At 35.9% G+C, this 23,816-nt stretch overlaps 1 protein-coding gene across 9 annotated transcripts in view; it reads left to right on the forward strand.

Moving 5' to 3' along the window:
* The window catches only part of NAV3 (neuron navigator 3), an 890,032-nt gene that overhangs the window by 661,801 nt on the left and 204,415 nt on the right, over window positions 1-23,816 (forward strand). For 8 of the 9 annotated variants that reach the window (XM_050749287.1, XM_050749288.1, XM_050749281.1 and 5 more), the window contains 2 exons: window positions 10,983-11,051; window positions 14,996-15,135. In XM_050749287.1, coding sequence (XP_050605244.1) covers window positions 10,983-11,051; window positions 14,996-15,135 — 209 coding nt within the window. The remainder of the gene's footprint in view (window positions 1-10,982; window positions 11,052-14,995; window positions 15,136-23,816) is intronic. The other variant, XM_050749286.1, reaches the window with a different exon arrangement.

The following is a 23,816-nucleotide window of genomic DNA, read 5'->3' on the forward strand; positions in this document are numbered from 1 at the left end:
AGTATGCATTTTTAAAACCTGTTATAGCACTTATCTTTATCAGACACCCTTCTAAGTGATCTATGATTTGGTCCTCATAAAAACCTTCAGGGGCTGGGCACGGTGGCTCACGCCTGTGATCCCAGCACTTTGGGAGGCTGAGGCGGGTGGATCACGAGGTCAGGATATCAAGACCATCCTGGCTAACACAGTGAAACCCTGTCTCTACTAAAAAAAAATACAAAAAAGTTAGCTGGGCATGGTGGCGGGTGCCTGTAGTCCCAGCTCCTTGGGAGGCTGAGGCAGGAGAATGGCTGCCCCGGAGGCAGAGCTTGCAGTGAGCCAAGATAGCTCCACTGCACTCCAGCCTAGGCGACAGACCGAGACTCTGTCTCAAACAAACAAACAAACAAACAACAACACACACACACAAAATCCTTTAAGTAGCTGTCATCCTCATTTAACAGATGAGAAACTAGGCACAAAGCAGCTGAGCTGAGATCTGGGTAGGGCAGCTGGCTGTAGTTTCTTTGCTATTAACCAATGTATTAGATGTTTACTACTGGCATTTCAACATATTAATTCACAGAAGATAAATAATGTCATCTATCATTTCTTCACATCTGCAAAATGCTTTTGTTTCTCTTTCCAAACTTGACTTTGATTTCCATTAAATATATAATTACACTTTTTTTTTTTTTTGGAGACGGAGTCTCACTCTCTCACCCATGCTGGAGTGCAGTGGTGTGATCTCAGCTCCCTGCAACCTCTACCTCCTGGGTTCAAGCGATTCTCCTGCTTCAACCTCCAAAGTAGCTGGGATTACAGGTGCATGCCACCATGCCTGGCTAATTTTTTGTATTTTTGGTAGAGACAGGGTTTCACGGTGTTACCCAGGATGGTCTCAATCTCCTGACCTCGTGATCCAGCCACCTAGGCCTCCCAAAGTGCTGGGATTACAGGTGTGAGCCACCACGCCCAGCCTATACTTTTTATGAATAATATTAGTATACATGGCTTTAGGGGTTATAATTCTCCAAATGAAACAGTAACCTCTGTACGCTTTAACCTTCCAAATTTTTGTAACACAGTGCCAGTACATCGGAGGTGGTCAATAAAAGTCTTTTCAATGATTCATTAATGGGACAATCGCATAAATGAATCTTCATGTTTATCAGAATAAGAGGAACATTGAACTAAGTTTGGTTTCTCAGTAGCTATGTCTATGTGCCACTTTGGAAACCTTAGGAATGTGAAGCTGCTTTCTTATTTATTCATTAATTCAATGTCCACAAGTATTTATATACTTTGTCAGTGAATCGTTAGAATAAGATCAGAGAGGCCTCTTCACTCTGTCAGCACTTTAACGGTGGGATTATCACACCTGAATATCCATTTTCCCAGTGTTTTCTATTTCTTTCTCCACTTTTTTTTTTGTATTTAGACATAACATTGAGTTGGAATTTTCTTTTCATACACTATACAAGGGATGTTCAGCCTCATTTTCCCACACTCTTTTTTTTTTTTTTTTTTTTTTTTTGAGATGGAGTGTCGCTCTGTCGCCCAGGCTGGAGTGCAGCAGTGTGATCTCGGCTCACTGTAAGCTCTGCCTCCTGGGTTCATGTCATTCTCCTGCCTCAGCCTCCCGAGTAGTTGGGACTACAGGTGCCCACCACCACACCCGGCTAATTTTTTATATTTTTAGTAGAGACAGGGTTTCATCGTGTTAGCCAGGATGGTCTCGATCTCTTGACCTCATGATCCGCCTGCCTCGGCCCCCCAAAGTGCTGAGATTACAGGCGTGAGCCACCGCGCCCGGCCTCCCACACTCTTTTCTATATAACTTTATTGTACACAGAACAACTCAAGTCAGAGGCCCAGGATTTGTCTTAGATTCTTCCCTTTCTTTCAATTCCTGCGTCCACTATTTTAACTTATTTTAATCATTTACTTCTATTTACTGTGCCTCTGACTTCATTCAGGCCTATATAAAATCCTGCCTGAATTTTAGCCATGATTTCCTATTTTATCTGTTTTCAGCCTTGTTAACATCTCCCAACCTCATTTCTTCCTCACTCTTACATATCTAAAGGAAAGGATCTATCTAATCTGAGAATTTAGTATTTCTTCTGCAATTAATTTTTTTTGGTAGTTTCCCACTGCAATCATAAGAAAGACCAAATTCCTTAGCAAATTGATAGGGCTCTCTAGGTTCTTACTTGGAAAAAACTAGGTGTTAAAATATTATTTGTAGGGCTGGTGTGGTGGCTCATGCCTGTAATCCCAGCAATTTGGGAGGCCAAGGCAGGTGGATCACTTGACGTCAGGAGTTTGAGACCAGTCTGGCCAACATGGTAAAACCCCGTCTCTACTAAAAATACAAAAGTCATCCGGGTATGGTGGCAGGCGCCTGTAATCCAAGCTACTTGAGAGGCTGAGGCAGGAGAATTGCTTGAACCTGGGAGGTGGAGGTTGTAGTGAGCTGAGATCGTGCCACTGCACTCCAGCCTGGGCGACAGAGCAAAACTCCATCTCTAATAATAATAATAATAATAGTAATAATATTTGTAGAATGAATGAGAAAATTAAAAATATTTATAATTACCACAGTAAATAAGCATAAGTTGAAACAATTCAAATATCAGCTTCCTCAGCTGAGATTTTTTGCAAGAAGCTTGATATTATCCAAAGAGATAAAATTCATACATTATATGAGGTTAAGGTATTATGTTTTGGTGATTTATAGAATTCTGTATGTGCATTATGTTGAAGCAAATTTGATTCTTGAGGTTGAAAACTAAACTAAGGAATGAGGTCATATATACATATATATGACCACATTCTGCATGGAAGTCTGCTATTAAAATAACTACAACATAAATAGAATAGTCTACAAAAATCTTACATGAAATTATTAACATTTTCTTAACTGTATTGATGAAGGCATGGAGAAGAGATACAAATACATTTTAACTCTCATTCTAATTCTTGTTGAAAAATAAGGGCTGTTTGTATCCTTTGCAAGGATTATAAGGCTACCATAGAAATTAGTAGGAAAAACAGTTCCATGATTGATTAGTGATGTCTGTAATGGATGTGGGAGTGGCCAATTATAAATTATGTTCCATATTTATTAGCCCTGAATAAAACATTGCTAAAAGTTTTAAGTAACATTTGCTTGTAAGACTATGAGAATAGTTGCTTAAATACTATAATTATTTTAACCTTTAAAGTTGTTTTATTTACTCTTGATTTCTATGTAAAGTGGATTGAAGTTGTTTAATATTATTTCTCTGAATGTGAAATGGTATATTTTGAAATTAGATTTGTTTGATACTTGCAGAGATGATATTCTGTACATAGATTCTACAATATCTTGGAAATCTTCACAAATCTATGGAGCAATAAAAACACTTCGACTGATAATTTATACAGACAATATGGTACAAGAGAACAGAGTACAGCTTATGGAATGTTAACAAATTTAAGTTCAAATTTCAGCACTTTAATTTACAAAATGTGTAAAATGCACGAGTTAACATCTAAAGACTTAATTTTTCATATTTGTCAGTTGGTTGTATAGTATAACCTTTGCAGGACTGCTGTGAGGATTGAATAAGATAAACATTAATTGCTGCCAGTTAATAAGGATGTAATAATGACTAGTGTCTGTCTGTTCCCTCCTTTAACATACTTCTGATAATTCCATTCTTGGAACAAGTTCCCTTGCTTAGAAGGTGGGGATATAACATGCCATCGTTTGAAAATGCCGCCCAGCAAATGTCAATCAATTATTTCGTTATTGAACATATACCAGCCCCATGATAGAGAATAAGAATGCAAAAATGAACATAATTCCTACCCTGGAGAACAACACAGTCTGTTTAGGAGACGGATACTTAACCTGGTTAGTTACTGCACCATCAAGATACAATATTCAAGACATGTCAAGGAGATATTCAGAAAGGGGATTCTGAAGTTTAGGATTGAGATTGGGGTTTGAAATACACAATTACTATAAAAGAAGGAAGGAGTCTATTATATCTGGGATTATAATTTTTAGAATATTTATGGTAACAGCATGAAATTTTGTGGGTGGTGACAGTGAGTGAACCTGCATTTGGGAAGCAGAAGTAATAGCTGGAGATATGGCTGTTGTGTCAGGAATGCTAAAATGATGAAGTCTGTAAGAAGGGGACTGCTGACATCTGGAGAAGAGGCATGGCTTGAGATTTTGGAATATGCTGTTTGACTTTAGAAACTGTGAGTGTTCTCCTTCCAAGGAGACATCTGTGGATATTCTGTAGTGCACAGTATCTCCAATTTTATTATGCATAGGAATCACCTGCGGATTCTGTTTAAATGAAGATTCAAATCAGTAAGTCTGAGATGGGATCTGAGGTTTTATATTTCTAACAAGCCCCAGGTATTGTTGGTCTACAGACCACATTTTGAGTAGTGAGGCTCTAGCGGTTAGTAAAAATGGGCAACCACAGATTCAGCCCTGTTTACCTTAAGAAGCTTTTTTCCCTTATAATAAATGGATTTCATAATTCCACATGAGGATTTACACTGAAGCTGAAATAGGAAGCTCTGGCAGTTTGGATCCTGCTGTGTTTTAATCACTAGATGAATTCCATACTTTAAAAATAGTTGACTGTGTATAGTTTTCTCTTCTTCCCTTCCATGTTTGGGAAAAATAAAAAACAGCTCCTTTATATTCCAGTTTACTAGAAAGATGATCACATACTTCCTTTAGTAGGATCCACAGGGAGCCTCAAAATATTTACTTCTTTTGTGCTTCTGTTTCTGACATCTTTTGCCCACCCATAAAGCTAGTAGGAGTCTAATCATACAGGATTTCAGAAAAAAATGCACTCTTCAATTCAGACGTCTAAAAGCCCATAGTTTACTGCTTTTCTGACTCAGTTTATTTTCCTCCATTGCCTGAGAGCTGTGTCTACATGTCACCCGTGTCTGTTTTACTAGGACTCAGCAAGTTGGCTGTGCTTACTCACCTGGTTTGTTACTAGTATGTTATAAACTTGAAGCCTGGGAAATGGCATTACAATAGCACTGTGGAGAATAAAATGTTTTTCTGCTGTCCAGGGAGGCATAGACAATAATGTTAAGAAAAATAAAGGAGCTATTGAGAAAGATTTTGAGTTAGATCAAACAAGTAATGAGAGAAATGGAGAGAGGTTGATTATGTGAAAATTTGAAAGAAAAATAATGAGAGAAAAGTAGAGGCATATTGAAACAGAAGATTTGATATTTCTGTCCACCCTAGATTACCAGTGATTTTTAAGGTTACAGTAATAGCTTATTTTTTTAGACAACATTGCAAACGTTCAACTAAGTCTCCCTTACTCTCTTTTTGATTTCTTTTCAGATGAAAAGACAAAAACAGGGAGAGGCAACAGACATTTAAGTGTAGTTACTAAGGACATAAAAACAGGATGGCAGTAAAACTATAATTAGAACCAGCAATTAACAAATGTCTCACTAGCTTACACATAAATACAAGTGTGTATGGTGCCTTTACCTTTACACGATATTTCATAAACATTAGGTATTAGGCCAAACCAAACACTTTGCCCATTGGGCTTCCTGTGGAAGCTAAAGAGCTAGCTAAAACCAACCAACCAACCAACCAAACAAACAAACAAAAATAAATTGTTCTTCCAAGGAGTCCAAGGAGTCCATGCTTCTTGATCTATAAACATCTGAGAGTGGCAGACACTTATGTAGCAATAGGCCAGTGACTTTTGACTAGGTGCCCCTTAGAAATGCAGTTGGTACAATGTAGTCTGTTAGTAGCTGAGATCATGAAAAATAAAGGACAAAAATCATGAAATTGATAAGACCAATGGGTTAATTGGTGAAATAATATTTATTCTCTATACTGGAAAATAGATCCACGGAATAGTGAAGTTGCCTTATAAATAAATCAAACATAAACAATTTTTTATATACTAAGCATTTGTGGCAGTTATACTTGGCAGATAAATTACTTTCGAGAGGATAATAAGAATAGTTCTTATTCTGCTTTTTAAAAACATACTGAATTCCATTTAAATTTCTCATGGATCTGTCAATCTGACTTAACCATTATCACCTCACAATTTACCTTTTTTAAAATTCATATCCAACCATTCCAAGCTCCCAATTCCACTATTGACTATTTCAAATCAGCTATTCACCTCATTTTGTTAAAAAAATTAAATATATATCTGTGAAAGATAGAGTTTATTTTTTAATATACTTACAATATTATTCAAACACCAGGGGTTTAGTCTAGGTCCTGCTCTCTGTTGCACAGTAAGCCAATCACTAAAATAACAAGAATTTCCAAGGGAGAAGACTTTACTCAGTTGCTGCAGCTGACAAGAATGGGAGATCAGTCTCAAATTCACCTCTCCAATCAACTAAAACGGGGGGTTTATGTAGTGGGGAAGGAACTGGCTACATGTGGAAAAGCAGGAATTAGGGAAAGGTAAGGAAGAAAAGTTGGTCAACAGGAAATAGGTCATCTGTTAGGAAAACAGGAATTAGCAATGAGTAAGAAAGTAATCATGACAAATGAGGGCCCTGGCATCTCATTGTCTAGATGTGGTGATCTGGTAAGTTTCAGTTTCTTGATCCTATCTGAGAGCCCTAATGGTCAGTTTCCTGAGAAAAGGAACTCAGATAAAACAAATATAAGTTGCTCAAATTTTAAAACTGTGAGGATCAATTTCTATGTTTATTCAAAAGAAATTATAACATCAATTTTATGGGACATTTAGGCCAGTTTCAACAATTCAACATAATTATCACACTTAAAAAATTAATATTAATTACTTAGTTTCATTTAACATCCTAGTGTTAAAATTTTCTCAATTTTCTCATAAAGTTGAACAGTTGTTTATTTGAGTCAGAATTCAAATAAGCTTCTGTACATTACAATTGGTTTTAAGTTCTTATAAGACTCTATAAGTTTTCTCTTCATAATTTTTCTTGCAATTTATTTGTTAAAGAAATTGGGTCATTTGTCCTATTGAGTGCTCCACTGTCTGTGTTTTTATTATTGTATTTCTGTAATATAGATCTTTGAAAATATGTCTCTATTAATTGTGTTAATAATAGACTTCCTGTGACAACACTTACGGTGCTGGTTTGGTGACATATGACATACTATGTTTTCAAAATGTATTAGTTTTATTATTTCTTTATTTAATTTTTTATTTTTTCCGAGCAGAGTCTCACTCTGTCGCCCAGGCTGGAGTGCAATGGTGCTATCTAGGCTCACCGCAACCTCCGCCTCCTGGATTCAAGCAATTCTCCTGCCTCAGCCTCCAAAGCAGCTGGGATTACAGGCTCCACCAGGCCCAGCTAATTTTTGTATTTTTAGTAGAGATGGGGTTTCACCATGTTGGCCAGGCTGGTCTGAAACTCCTGACCTTGTGATCCACCTGCCTCAGACTACCAAAGTGCCGGGATTACCAATGTGAGCCACTGTGCCCGGCCTAGTTTTATTTTTTAAGAGACAAGAGTAGGCAAATTTCCAATATCTATGATAGTACTGGTACATTTGATGAAGAGATTGCCTTGAAGAAATCACATTATGTTTATAAATTTAAATAACTAAAGTTAAATTAAATTTTTGCATTACATAAAAGGGTACAAAGCATAGTTATGAAAGCTTAGAGATTTAATATGTGTCTAGAAGGCGATAAAATGTTGCATAGACTTGGTGTAATTTAAGGCGATACTTGAAAAATGGTTAGAATTTGGTATAATAGACACAGGTAGGGAGTATTCCCATAGGAGTTATAGCATGAGTAAAGGCACAGAAAAATAGAAAAGTACAAGTGAGATAAAAACCCCTCTTGTCTTTTATCCTGTGACAAAGATAGTAGAACATAAACATAGAAACATAAGAATATTTTATAAGGCTGGGTGCAGTGTCTCACACCTGTAATCCCAGGACTTTGGGAGGCCGAGGTGAGCAGATCAAGAGGTCAGGAGTTTGAGACCATCTTGGCCAACATGGCGAAACACTGCCTCTATTAAAAATGCAAAAAGTAGCCAGGCGTGGTGGTGGGTGCCTGTAATCCCAGCTACTTGGGAGGCTGAGGCAAGAGAATTGCTTGAACCCAGGAGGCGGAGGTTGCAGTGAGCCGAGATTATGCCACTGCACTCCAGCGTGGGTGACAGAGCAAGACTCCGTCTCAAAAAAAGAAATGAAGATTTTTTTAGAGGATCTTGAATATCAAAATTTACTTTGAATCTTCACTAATTAGCTGCATGTTTTAGAAAATTTATTGTATGGCTTTGACCTTTGCTTCCTTCACCTATAATTTCACTTCTCTATTTGAGACACACAGTAATATCAAGACACAAGCCTACATACATTCATTTCAATTCAAATATTTGATTCTGAGGTATGAATTAGATTAGCAATACAACATTTGAATTTCTCTAGGTCAGAGGTATCGTGGGACGTATTCAAGGCTTGAGTTAGAGTAATAAACATCGGAATTGATGGAAAACACAGGTACAGATGGAATTGTAGATATTGAATTAGTATGACTAGGTATTGATTTCTCCTCTGTAATAATTGAAGGGGAAATGGAAAGAGTCAGCTGTTGAGGTTTTCAGCCTATATTATTAAGAAAATTGTGGTCCTGTGGATAGAAATAAAGAAATTTTAGGAAGGAGCTTATTGAGAGCTGGGGAATAAAAGAAGGAGAATGGAGAGTTGATGTGGTGAGTTTGATGCACACGTAAATGGACAGGTCTTTCAGTTGGTACTGATGGATGGGAATATGAACAGAGGTTAATTTTAGGAGTAGAATTTTAGTTTAAATCTTAGTATATAGTGAATTACTAAGTAAACAATGCATGAAAATATTTGAGGAAAGAGGACATACTCTTGAAGGAAAAATAACATGCCTTTAAGAGGTGGGGAAGCAAGGACCCCAAAAAGGAAAGAGACAGTGGGACAAAAATGATGGTGAATTAATTGGGTCAGCTTCCTGGAATGCCAGTCTATGAATAGGAGAGGCTCAAAAAGGAGCAGGGACCAACATGGTTAAATACAAAGACTTTAGAACACAGTGAACTTTGAAGAAAACACTTCAAGATAACAGCTTCACCAGTGCAAGAAAGCAGGACAGAAGCTACCTTTTAAGGGATTACAGTGAGAGGGTTTGGTGTAAGAATTCAGGTTCAAAGTAGAGTATTCTTATATAATAAATCAGAAAACACACATGGACCATAAAATGAAATTGATTTTGGCCCAATCATTAAAACTTTATGGACTTTGTTGTTGTTTTTCCAGTTCTATGCTAAGAATTATATTATGGCACTTCTTTAAAATCATGAGGTGGGGAGACCAATAAGGTGGCTTCAGTTCACTAAAAGAAAATATATTGTTTCATTGTCATCTATTTTGCTAATAGGTGTGTTCAATTTAGAGAAAGTAGGGTAGACATAGCGGTAAACAGATAGTTCTCTTACTCTTGAATTGAGAAGTAGACTGAGAAGTTCACAAAAGGTTTTTCCTCACTTTGCATGTTTTTATTCTTTAGTTTTCAAAATGCTATTTCACTGAATTGAGACAGTTTGGTTTTTATTTCTGAATTACTTTCTGATAGTATTATTACTGAAGTAGTTTAGCCAGTTGTGGCCAGTTGTTTTGGTGCTCAGTGTAGTTAGAATACAGATTGTGTTATACACAAATAACAATTTATCACATGCCGAATGTACTCTGTGAATCTGAAAGCTCCCTCTATATGAGGATATATTTCCCTCAAGCCAGGCAATTTTAAGGACCTGCAAGCTCCCACCACAGCCTAGCTCGGTGTAGTAAAAGTTATCTTAGTAAACACATCATCATCCTAAGTAATCATTTCCTTGACTAAAATACCCCCTGCTTGGCAGAGAAGCAATTGGATCAACTGCAGCAGGGCTCCAAGTGACCCCACCCTGATTCCAACACCCCCATGTTGTTCTTGTTTCCTTGGAGGCCTTGAAAACTGTGCATGCACAGCAACTGGGTTCATGTAGAGCCATCCCAATTCATCTGAGAAGTGATTCTCCACTTGGGCATCAACCCATGACCATCACAGGCTATGTGAACATGTCCTGGGTTTATCGGGTCTAACTATATCTTTCAGAACACTGATTCCAGAACTCTTAGGTAACTCAGAGATCAGTTGAAGTTAATGTGTAAATGTGCATTTTATTTATAAAGTATTGCTCTTCAAAATATGGCTTAAATCATGCTTTCTTGTGTGCCTTTGAACAAATATTTTAATTTAAAAAATCATTGAGACATGTAATTACAGAATGCCCAGAAGTTGTCATGAGTATTTGTTAAGTTTGTTTATGAAGAACTTAAGCCCACTTTAATTTCTGTTTGTATATCGATCTTCCCTGAGACAAAACATCTTTTATTGTTTACTCCCTTGAAAATAATCTAGTCCTAGAGGCCAGCAATAACTTATTAGACAGAAACCAGATTATTTAATCACTTGACTTTCAAAATAATATTTAGATTGAAAAAAGCAAATTAGAAGAGTTTACAAAAGGAACTAATGATTGTCATCCCACACTCTTCTTTTTCGTTTTAAACTTTTTAAGAAAGTGATCTTTCATCATGTCAGTGAAACTTTAGTTTCCCTGAATTTCACAGTCATTTACAAGGTTGAATTTTTTATATGATGAAATAATACTATTTTTAAAATATTAATAATATTACACGGCCATAACTGCAAAGTCAGTGATAACACATTTTATGACAAGGTGTGTGCTGCATTATTTCATAGTACATTCATAATCCAAGGTCATGTCGGACATATAACATTACCATAATTTTCTAATTAATTTGTTCTTTATACATGTTTATACGTGTTCCAATTGCATTTCATTAATTCATCGTTTTCTTGTAAGTTTGTGCTTTCCTTCCATGTTCAAAGAATCTCTTTAATTCAATTTCTCTGTTTCTCCTCATACAGTCTGGCAGCCAGATATGCAACTCAGTCTAATCACAGTGGAATTGCAACCAGTCAAAAAAAGCCTACTAGGTCAGTTAATATTCTCTAATTTATTGCTTCTTAGTGATATTCAAGTAAATACCCAGTGATATTTTGTCCTATCTTTTTTTTTTTTTTTTTAATGATGCACTTCTGAATGAGAAGTTTAGAGCACTAAAGTTTTCCAGGAAGATTTTCATACACAGTCTCAGGGATGAGTGTGTTTCTGTTAGATAATTACATGGGTTTTGGCATTTTTTTTAGTTTAGTTATATGTAGTGCTATAACTGGGCTGAACTCTAGGTTCTAGGTTTAGAATCAATCAAGAAAACCATTACTTTGAATGCCCAATTCTTTCCAAGTCACATAATCTGGAAGTCATACAACAAAATTGTAATTGCTTTTTGAGATGGGCATGCATTCATTATTGCACATTTTAATGGAGAACTGAAAAGCATTGGTAGATTTTAGTGGGGAAGTTAGTACCAGGTCAGTCTGGACTGTTCTTCTATCTATAATAGTTTAATTTTTTTGCTTCTTTATGACATAGGTATAATAAAGACAGCCTGTTATAATAAATGACAGTACCTTATGTACTGTTTGGAAAATAATGACCTATAAAAATGTTTTGAAAGAGTTTGATTTTTAAAAAATGTTAAGTTGCTGAAGGCATGATGGTAGCATGGAACAGCTGAATACAGCCGCAGCAAGAGTTTTGCACCTCTGATTAGTATGTGATCCTTTGTGTCATCTTACTCACTGGGGAAGTATCCAGCAGTGGTTTATTAGCTATTGTTCCATTGATAAATCGTATTATGCAATGTTTGACCACAAGGAATGCGTCTGATGCTTTGACTGGAGGTAGGTGTCTTTCCCCTTGCCTTGGCTTTCTAAGTTATATTCATTTCCAGAGTAGCCAACATGATTCTGGAAAGACAAATTTAAAAGGTATTTAATTAAAAACTAGAATAAATGATATAAATTATGATGGGTAAGGAACAGTGACCTGCTATGCACAATGAGCATTTTTTTGTTTGTTTGTTTGTTTGTTTTTGTTTTTGTTTTTGTTTTTGTTTTGAGACGGAGTCTCGCTCTGTCGCCCAGGCTGGAGTGCAGTGGCCGGATCTCAGCTCACTGCAAGCTCCGCCTCCCGGGTTCATGCCATTCTCCTGCCTCAGCCTCCCAAGTAGCTGGGACTACAGGCGCCCGCCACCTCACCTGGCTAGTTTTTGTATTTTTAGTAGAGACGGGGTTTCACCGTGGTAGCCAGGATGGTCTCGATCTCCTGACCTCATGATCCACCCACCTCGACCTCCCAAAGTGCTGGGATTACAGGTGTGAGGCATTGCGCCCGGCCAGCATATAAAATATTTTTAAGTACTGTATTTTGATAGATCTCTCTCTCTCTCTCTCTCTTTCTCTCTCTTTCTCTCTCTCTTTCTCTCTCTCTCTCTTCCCCTCTCTCTCCCCCTCTCCCCCTCTCCCCGTCTCTCCCTCTCTCCCTCTCTCCCCCTCTCCCTCTCTCCCTCCTCTCTGCTTCATCTCATTTCCCTTTTTATTACTTTGATGAATAATCTGAAGGCCTGCCCTGGCCACCTGTCAAAGTAGGGTAATGAGAAGAGCAAATGTATTTTTAAATTTGTTTTAATTTGTTCTTCTAAGGACTGAAGATCATTTGACTTCATGGATTGCAGTAAAGATTAAAATGTATTTTAATTATTTTCTGGAAACAGGTCAATTCACATTACAAGCAGCAAGTTTTGTGACAAAATTTGTTTATATGTGCGAGTTTGGAATGAACTTTCTAAGCCTATGCCTATGTCTACAAAAATAGTTCTCAGATTTATTATGATTAGGACACTTGGCCAAATTCATTAGTTGGTTTCCTTCAACAGAGTGCAATCACTGGTTCTGTAAATTCCTAGCATCTCTGGTTATTGTGCTATACCTAACAAATCCTTGTAGATTCACTTGAACAAAAGTTAAATGCTGGAATCATTTGGAAAATATTCTAATCTTTTATATGACACAATGTCCAATTAGCAAAATAGTTAAAGGGATTATTTTCAGCCATATGTATTTAAACACTAAAATATAATTCACATTTTGAAGCTATTAACCATTCTAAGAAATCAACGGTTTTGTTTTTAAGTTGGTATTTGTTTTTTTTATTCTCTGATGTTCATTCTATTTTATAATGACCGTTACTGTTATAAAAGCACTTATATTTTCTGAAGGTGGTTTGATGTTCTAATATTCTATGAAAATGATATAATCAAGTAGTAGTATAAAGGTGAGTAAAATGTTGAGCATGTAACAGCTGGATTGTGAAATTTTGGTATATCGGATACCAATATGAGAGACATTAATAATCTTTGCTTTAAAAAATTTATAAAAGATGATTATAAAAAATAGTGCTATATTTGTAGATTTTGAATTCCTGTTTTCCTTTCAAATAAAAATTTTCAGAGTAGTACACAGTGACATTCATATGGTGGCAGCAAATACTGAACAAAACTTTCAATATCATATTTTCTAAATAGATCTTAGAATGTCATTATTAGTTCTCGGCCAGATGCGGTGGCTCACACCTGTAATCCCAACACTTTGGGAGGCCGAGGCGGCATCACTTGAGGTCAGGAGATTGAGACTAGCCTAGCCAACATGGGGAAACCCCGTCTCTACCAAAATACAAAGATGAGCCGAGCATGATAGCCAAATGCCTGTAATCCTAACTACTCAGAGGCTGAGGCAGGAGAATCGCTTCAACCCTGGAGACAAAGGTTGCAGTGAGCTGAGATCGTGCCACTGTACTCCAGTCTGGGCAACAGAGTGAGACCCTGTCTCAAGAAAACAAAAACAAAAACAAAAAAGAACGTCAATATTAGTTCTTCATGTCTAATTTTTAATTTATAGATTAAATATACCTATAGAATATATATTAGTAGTATAAAATCAAAATCTAGTAATTGCATATTTTAGGCACAATTCATTACATAATTGGTCACTGAAATTTTAATTTGGAAATTGCTTAAGAGTGAAATGAATGATCCAAACTGATATTTTAGTTCAAATAAGGCAACAGTAAGTTATAACCTCCAGTCAAACCACCTCTAATTATAAGATAGTCTGTTAATATTTCTTCATATCCTATCATTCATACACAAAGAGTAGCTAAAGCTATTGTCACTACATGTAAGCATATTTTAAATTGTCATCCAGCTAACAGTGATTTTCTTCTGAGATCTGCATCTTTTCTTGTTTTATCTCCTCTGTGATCAGTTGGCCAAACTTGTGAGATAAGCAGCTAAGTCTGGATGCTTATTTTTGTCAAGAAAATGAAAGAGGTTTTTTGTGTGGCAGACCAGTGAAATATACTTTAACTCATGACCTGGGTCTTGGTACCATGTTTTCATTAGTGTAGCTAAGTAACTTAGATATTCAGTGAGCATTAGCTATTCCCTCTTTAGATATTCAGTGAGCATTAGCTATTCCCTCTTGTTCAGTAGCTTTCTTGTGATTAATATCCAAGAAAACTTACTATATAACTACCTACAATAAAAACAAATGCCTTATACACTGAAAAGAACAACTTAATAACTGAAATAGCTGATGAATATGCTCAGAATATAAAGTTAAGTGTTACTGTTTCCTTTACTTTTCATGTAATTGTTATAGTACTTTTAAGGCAAAGTTTTATTTATCAGGGATGGGGTGAGTATGACTGTTTTTAGTTAAGGTTTGTTTTAATTATTCTATATTATTATAATTATGGAGGGACATGTTTATTGAAAAGTGAAACAAGATTTTTCTGAAGATCTCGAACATCGGGCTTAGCTATTTATTTGTCACTTCTATCACCATTTTCTGCTAAATATATTTTAGAACATCCTATGTTGTAAATTTCTGACTTTTATGTCCCTACTCAGCACCTCCTGCTCCTTACCTTTTTTGTAATGTACAATAATGATGTAATTTTTCTCCTACTATTTCAGGCTTCCAGGGCCCTCTAGGGTGCCTGCTGCAGGCAGCAGCAGCAAGGTCCAGGGAGCCTCTAATTTAAATAGGAGAAGTCAGAGCTTTAACAGCATTGACAAAAACAAGCCTCCAAATTATGCAAATGGAAACGAAAAAGGTAAGTGTTTGTTACATCATTATGACACAAGTCTAACATGAGTCTTGTGAATTCCATGCTAAATCTAATATTTGAGCAGCCTAACAGCTTTGGGCCTAGAGATGTTATCAGTGGAGTTTCTTTATGTTTCCTAACTGTCCCCTCCTGACTGCCAGTTTTCTGATCTGAAAAACACTTTAAACAAATAAACTCATTTATTTTAAGTTGTTAGTTATATATGAAGTATAAATACTGTTTTTTAAAAACAGGTCCTTCCAAATGCTTGTAAATCACATTTTCTTATGTCTTTTTATGTTTTTGAAAATGTATCCTGAAATCATAAAGCCATACTGAATTTATTTGAATTCTTAGCTTCAGTTAAGAGTCATAAGTGTTTCTGGCAGTTAAGTTGAAACATAATTACAGTAGGTTTTTATCTTTGCAAGCAGCAGATCCCAGAGATATAATGACCTCAGTTTTCCCCAAAAGACAAATTATTCACATTTGTTTTGTTTTCTTGAAATAGTGCATAACATAAATATCATATCACAAAATCAAGGACATTAAGTGAGAGTGTCTGTTAAAGGCATATTATAAATGAGTCGTATGCTGCACAGTTCTCTGTGATGTACAAAGTGGGTATTTAAAGAGGTGCTGATTTGATGCTTGTCACCGAGTAGCAGGGAGGACGGGGACGAGTATGTGTAGTTTACACCTCAATCATGAGGAAATGAAGAACTTGTGCTGTTTTAAGTAGTATGGCTGTGTGAGGAACTAGGGTGTTCTACTGGATTTTGAGGAAGTATTTTCAAATCAATAGAACTTCAAACTTTTCTTCAGAGTGTTAGGCTCTACATGGAAAAACACATGAAATTAAAAAGTGGCACAAATGTTTAGTTAGTAGAACATTTGGCAAATTGTGATCGAATAATTCAACCATGTGCAAACGTTTTTGCTCAAAATAGATAATTGTGAATTGTTTCATATAGGCAAATGATTAGACAACTTCCTCTTACTCAAATGTGAACGGATAGATGTGATCTAGAAGCAAGACACTCTTGTGTGAATATTCCCTTTTGCCTAAAGCAAAAGTGGACAGACTTTAAACCCTTGAGAGTAGAGCAGTGTGTGTTAAGATTGTAATATCCTAAGCTCTTGAGTTAAATGGAAAATGAAAAAATAAAAGTGTGTATTTGGAAGTTAGGAATGTTTTCTTTAAAATGTAAAACAAAATTTTAGATTTAAGATCACAAGAAATACTACCAAAGACTTATAGTCTTCCTGGGGCTGAGGGAGATGACATTTCCTCACCAGAAAAAATAATGCCCTCATTTCCTAACTTTTCTTAAAAATATTATACAAGTTCAGGCTAAAACTTCCTTTACATGTGGGAAATTTCTAGGGGAAGCTAACAGGCTCAGAAATAAAGATGTGTTAATTAGGCTGCCAAAGTGTCCAATTAAGCAACATGATACCACCGTTATTAATATTCTTGCAAGAAATTACTACTAATGTTTGTAAATAGACTTAGAAATTCATTCGATGAATTAACACTTTTATATCTTAATTTATCTGAATTTTTCTGTAATGTGAAAATATTTTCTTTAACTTATTTCTGGCATCTAAAAGTAAAATTCCGATGATAGACAAGCATTAATATTTTTCCATGGCCACTCAATTCATATATACCTTCCCTACCTATGCTTAGAAAGTAGTGCAAAATTAGAAAGTAGCAATGTTGATAATAACCACAAGGTGGAGACAGATGTCATGTAATATGCAGTCTGCTCATCTAAAGCACGTTTCCTTAGACAAGAGTTTTCGTATGATATAACAAAGACATCTGGAATTTGTCTTCTATGCAATATGAAATTTGCTATTAAACGTGGAGTTAAAACTTTATGTCAATAGATGCAATGACAATGTTTATAAATTAATTATTTCATGCTATATTTCCAAAATATTATATTAAATTATAAGAGCAAACTAGATAATAATATATTACATATAAAACAGTTTATAAAAATACAAAAAAATTAGCCAGGCGTGGTGGCGGGCACCTATACTCCTAGCTACTCAGGAGGCTGAGGTAGGAGAGTGGCGTGAACCTGGGAGGCAGAGCTTGCAGTGAACCGTGATCGAGCCACTGCACTGCAGCCTGGGCGACAGAGCGAGACTCCGCCTCAAAAAAAAAAAAAAGTTATAATCTATTCTGTGTTCAAATGGTACATCTTTTAATAAATATGTTTGTTTTAACTTTTTTAAATATGAAGATTTATAGTTCTAGAATAATGTTTATAAAAATATACAAATCTATCTGGTGATGACTTGACCTCTATCACAAACTAGTTTGCATATATACCTTGGGTGTGACCAACCAAGGTGAAAAATCAAGAACTTTTAAAAGTTATAGTATTATACTGATAGAACTCAGAAAGTCCTAACTTGAATATTCTTATTCTAATTCCTTTTCCTTTTTAGTTATTAAAAATAAGAATATTTAAATTAATAAGATATTTTATTGGCAGGATTAACAAAATTATCTGTAATGTGTTCTTTGAATGTTTTTAAGTGGAAATATACTTTATACATTCTTTAACAAGTCTGAGGGGATGAGTTACATAAATCAGTTCAGGAATCTATACAAGCTATACATAGTAAAGGTTTATTCACAATTAAAACAGCTTCACTTCTATATTAAAAAAACAAACTGTTGAAAGCACAGTGGCTTTTCATATGTATGATTGTAAAACAAATTAGCTTTTTAAAAGTGATGTGATGCTTAATGAGAAGAAGTCAGTAGAGAATTACAAACTGCACTTCAAAAAATACATCTAATGTCATTTTAAAAATGAACTTTGAAAAAAGAGTGTGCTCATTTTACAGTCTCATTAAATGAATTAAAATATCAGCGAACATTGTAGTAGATTATCATTGGCAGAGAAGGCTGAAATAGAAACCTTAAAACGGGATTCACTGCCATCTGAACATTATGTTGAAGTGGAACGTGGAAACAAATTTCTCAGAACAAGTGGTGAAATGAAAGCAGCATCATTTGTAAAGCATTTCTTTTGAGAGTCCTTCAGTTTCTTCTCCTGATGACCTGCCATTCAGAAACTGACAATGAATAATACACTCTGATACAAGCATTTGTCAATTTGCCCAGCACCGTATGAGAGTACTCTAGACAGATATATGTTCTGAGAAAAACCAAATACCTGTTAACTGTAAATCAAATATTGTAGAAACTATGCCATGGTTCATTTGGACATATACTTTGCATGCCCGAAGCAAGTTACCTTAAGAAATCATTCTTGTTTTACAGAATTTGTATTAAAAAATCTGAAAATGCAAAAAAGCTTATTATTAGGAATTTATCCATAGCTTTATTTGGAATCTAGTTTCTTTATTATGATCTATAAACATGCATCATTTGATGGAGTTCCTTAATGGAGAGGTGTTTTTCCATGATGTTGCTAAGAAACATGCCCCGGCACCAGAGGGGATACTACCTGCCATCTTTTTGCCATTTCTCTCCTGTGATTCTTACATTGTACCTGTTTACTCACTGAACCGGGCTTCTTTCTCTTTGTCTAGATTCTAATCAGGTATCTTCTGGTGTGGAAGCTTTTGCTTTTATTTACACACAACACAGAATTAATAAGATGGATGCCGAGGATTTAGCAACATTTTAATTCAACATTATACAGCTATCAGAGTTCATGAGAATTATGCATTAGTCATTAAATTCGGGCAGCTTATTCAGCTAAAATATAGATGTCTAGCTCTTAAACACTTTGTTTTTTTTAAATTACTCTGAAATTACAATAAAGTCAAAGAACTGAACTGTTTTCAAGCCAATGCAAATGTGCTTTAGTTATTATATTACTTTACTGGTGATTTAATTATGTATTTTACTGCTTTATTACTTGATACTTATATAAGCCTAAAATACATTATTAATGTCATAATTTCAGGAATTTTAGAATTCTTTCCACGAGTTACCATAACCAGGTGCATATATAAAAATATATGTATATATCTATATATATTTATATCTATGTATATATCAATTGGTAAGACTAAATAGACTTGGGCATATGTGTTGTTGGTTTATGCATACATGCACAAATACTGAGGTGTCCACAAAGTATATATACCTGTACATAAATTACATACTGGCTGGTGGGTGAATGGAAGCTTCTCTAAATTGCACAACTCTCCACAGAGGGGCACTGTGATATTGCAAATGGTACAGTATAATCATGTGCAGAATGAACAGCTCTTCCAGGATCACTATAAAACACCGTCCCATGTTTCTGTTGAGTCACTATAAAATTGATGACTGAGGCAATACACAAGCAATTATTTATACAAAGCAGTGTGGGGAGGTGCACGAGGAGCCACTTAATACCAAGACATATTTAGATTTGAATGCCACTTTTCTTCAGCTTAGGTTTTGTTAAAGCATTTGGTATGTTGTTGTGAAATTAAAGTCCTAATTATTTATCAAAATAAGTGGCATAGCCACATTGTTTAATCATTTTCCTCTTTCCACCATGATCTGTGATGCTTAAAGTATCCTATATTCAGCAGGCACCATCTACATCACTGAGCACAATGCCTGCCATGCAGGAAATACTTCAGAATTGAATGGTGCTTTTGTCATCATTTTTGTTGTCACTTCTTATATTTCAGAGTTGAAACCTAGTTTGCTTTTATCAAAGCAACACACTATTCGGTGAGGAAAAAGAGATAAGCAGATTAAGATGATCATCTCTATGTCCTTTCTCAGACTGATACCACTCTTGGTAACGTGATGCTAACTCTACAGCTAACTGAGGTTCCAGAGAGAAATGAAACCTCTATATAAACTTCCCATATGCCTGATGTGACTGCCACATTTACATCAATGTATTAATTTTAGAACTAGGTTGGCATCGTTCCCAATTCATCAATATTGTTTATTTCCAAGATGAGATAACTAGACGTTAGTTCTGTGAATTTAGATGTTTTTGCAAGTATGAAGTAATATCTATTCTCACATCAAGTTAGAGGAACGGGTGCAAGTAAGATGCTAAAGAAGAGGGTATATAGTACCTGAATAAAGTGACTTGTGTGAGGTTCTCCCCATTTATATCCTGCTCACCAAAGAAGAAGGAAAACAAGGAGTTACCCAATTAACTTGACTGTGCGATAAATGTAGCTTGCTGGAGAGCCATTTCAGCAGAATTTCTGGCATGTAGTAAACATGTGGAAAGAAGAGACAGTGAAAATCTTCCAAATGTTTGAGTTCCCATTGAGTTCCCAGACAAAAATGAGTTCCCATTTAGATTTTGTTTTTTCTAAATTTTTCCATATGTATGATTGAAAACAAATTACTTTATCTTTCTAAGTTTTCATTTTCTCATTTTTAACAAGAGAGATCCTAAGTATATTGTAGATTATTATGGGTTTAAATGAGATACTGTGTATGAAGTACTTATTAAGTACTTGGAATAAAGTAAGCAGTAGATGAATAATAATATTTGGTTATGGTGGAGTTGGCAATGGTGAATGTAGATGAGGTATAAGAAGAGAAAGCAGAAGAGACAGAGTGGAAGCAAATTGCTATTTGGGGACCATAGACAAGAGGTAAGGCTGTAAGCAGAGATAACCTATAAAAATGCAAGATACAAATCCATTTTGGGAATGCCTTTAAATATGTGCATTAGAAATCTGTTATTTTCCCCATACTGAGATTCATTCATAGTCAGAAGTTGAGTAATCAACATTCAGAAATATGTCATTGAGACCAGGCTACTTATTACTGAATATATAAATGGCCACGATTATAATTTGTGACGACATTCATTCTGTAGAAACTACAGGTGCTGCCATTTCAGCTGCTGTTGTGCAATCTTTACTGTGAGGAGTCCAGAGAGACTCGTTATTCCAGTGCCTTCTTGATGCACAACAACCTATGATTTGCCCTCTTAATGAAATCTGAAGCACCTCATTGCCTCTGTATAGAGACAGGCTGTGGACAGATTTAGAGCGGAGCTTCGGGAAGTGTCTTATATGTGTGTACTCGCCTGAGAATGATTTTACAGCTGCTGTTATGACCATTACTGTGGGTTGGATGTGAATGTCATAATTCATAGTCCCTCTTGTTTCATTTTTGGGTGCAGTGATGTTGAAATTCCTCTTCTGTACTTGAACTTCTGTAGCAGTCTTTCTAGCTAATGTCTTCAACTTGTTTCTCTTTTCTAAGGAAAGAGCACCTTCTCTTAATTCCCTTGTTCATCAGCCACTTAAAAAAGCATCCTGACTGGTTCTTTTGTACCCTCTCCGCTCAACCCCACCAAAGCTCCCAGGCACACTCTTACTTCTTAACCTAGTTGTAGATGCACAGAAGATACATACCGAGTATGTGGCCAAAGAGATGAGGAAAAATGACATTAGGAAAACCCGAAGAGTTTGTTTTGGTTTTACAGATTATTTGAAGCAAACTGCTAAACATCCAAGTAAACTCAGAGCTAGCCAAGGTTCTGAAAGTTCAGTGAAAAATGTTAATATTGCATAGCTATGAAGCATGTAATGAACTTAGCAATTTGGGGGACTGTCTTAGGAAACAGCCCTTTAAAACTGAAAAGGCCAGCAGTTTTCAGAATTTGTGAGTCTCCTCAACCCTTGCTACTCAAAGTATGATTTGTGTGTGAGCAGCACCGGCATCATCCAGAAGATTGTTTGCAATGCAGAACCTCAGGGCCCACTGCAGATCTGCTGAATCACAGTGTGCATTTAACAGGATCCCCAGGTGTCATTTGTGCACGTTTAAGTTTTGAGAACAACTGTGTTAAACACTTAGAATGTTTGACATTCTAAGAAAATTACAGAGCTCGGACTGTAGAGTGACAAAATGTGGGGTCAAAGCCTAGCTCCACCATACATTCCTCATTAGGTATCTAAATCATTGAATGAAGCTTACCAAGCTCTGGTTTCTACAAATGTGAATTAGGAATGTGAGCCCTTCCCCCCTCACTGGGCTGTCGTGAAATAATGCAGTTAAAGAACCTTCAATAAAATGTCAGTTAGCATAATTACATTTGTAATAATTATTAATATATTCATTATAGAATATGAAATATCTCAAATAACTTTTTTTTTTTTTTTGAGACAGAGTCTTGCTCCGTCACCAAGGCTGGAGGGCAGCAGTGAGATCTCAGCTCACTGCAACCTCTGCTTCCTGAGTTCAAGCAATTCTCATGCCTCAGCCTCCGGAGTAGCTAGGATTACAGATGTGCGCCACCATGCCTAGCTAATTTTTGTATTTTTAGTAGAGATAGGGTATCGTCATGTTGGCCAGGATTGTCTCAAACTCCTGGCCTCAAATGATCCACCAGACTTGGCCTCCCAAAGTGCTAGGATTATAGGCAGGAGCTACTGTGCCGAGCCACAAATGACTTTAAGATCAGTGTGAGTAAGGATGATTTCAATAGGATGTCATCATGTTCTGCTTAACAATATGTCCAGCAGAATAGGCTTTGATTTTGGGGACTGTGTTTATCTCCAACTCTGTGTCTATATATATAAAATTTTAAAATGTTAAAAAATAGAATAATTTTTTATATAGCTCCCCAAAAATATGTGTAAATGTTTCTTCTGGCTAAAAAACCTATACATCTCCCTTATACCACCTGTTTTGATCTTATTCTACAGCTCTCTATGAGTCCTCACAACTCTGATCTTCTCTACCATTTTCTTTCCCACATGACACTCACCTGACATTTAATATATACAGTGGCATTTATCTTTTATGACTCTATTTATTTCCCTCCTACAAGACTATAATGTGTCTTGGAATGTCTTATATAGAGTAGTCACTCTAAATATTAACTGATGATGTGCCTAGATTCATGTTCTATAAAAAGTAAGAACTGAATAACATTAAGTTTCCTGGAAAGAGTAGAAAAATATCCCTGTATGTTCAACAAAAATCAGCAAAACATTATGTTCACTGTAGGAAATGCACAGGCATGTACACAGTTCATTGAACCTGAGAAAATTCATTTTGTTTGGAGGAAAAATTCTTAGTTTCTAATTGAATCTGGGTACCTGAGAAACAAAGTTCACTTAATATAATTCTATTCAGGGTATTAATTGGATAGTTACTATTTTCTGTGTTTGTATATTCAAGGGAATGTTGTAATTGATAAACCATTGAACTTACCCATCTGCATTTGAGGAATAGTATAATATAGTGGTTGACAGGATTAACTTATAACTCAAGCAAAGTTCAGTGCTCAATTGTATAACCTTGGCCAGATTACTTAACCTCTTTGTGCCTCCTTTTTTTCACACATAAAATAGGGGAAATAATGGAAAGTTCATGCTGTTGTTGGGAGGATTAATTGAGATAATACGCGTTAAGCACTTACTTCAGTGTCTGCCATGTAGTGGGTGCTATATATATGGCATAAAACAATAATACAGGCATGGTCTTTGCTTTCATGGAATGCACAGTATTGTGGAGGCAATAGGCAGTTACAGTAGAGTGATAATGACTATAATAGAAGGAATGGTAAGCTATGGGAGAAAGTAGAAGAGCCACCTAATTCAGACTCGATGCTATGGGGGTCAGAGGTGGGTGTGGGAGTAATTTTTTCCCCCTGAGGAAGTAAGGTCACAGCTGACACCTGATGAATAAGGTGCTTCTACCT

This window comes from Macaca thibetana, chromosome 11 (assembly GCF_024542745.1).
Source record: "Macaca thibetana thibetana isolate TM-01 chromosome 11, ASM2454274v1, whole genome shotgun sequence".
Classification (NCBI taxonomy): domain Eukaryota; kingdom Metazoa; phylum Chordata; class Mammalia; order Primates; family Cercopithecidae; genus Macaca; species Macaca thibetana.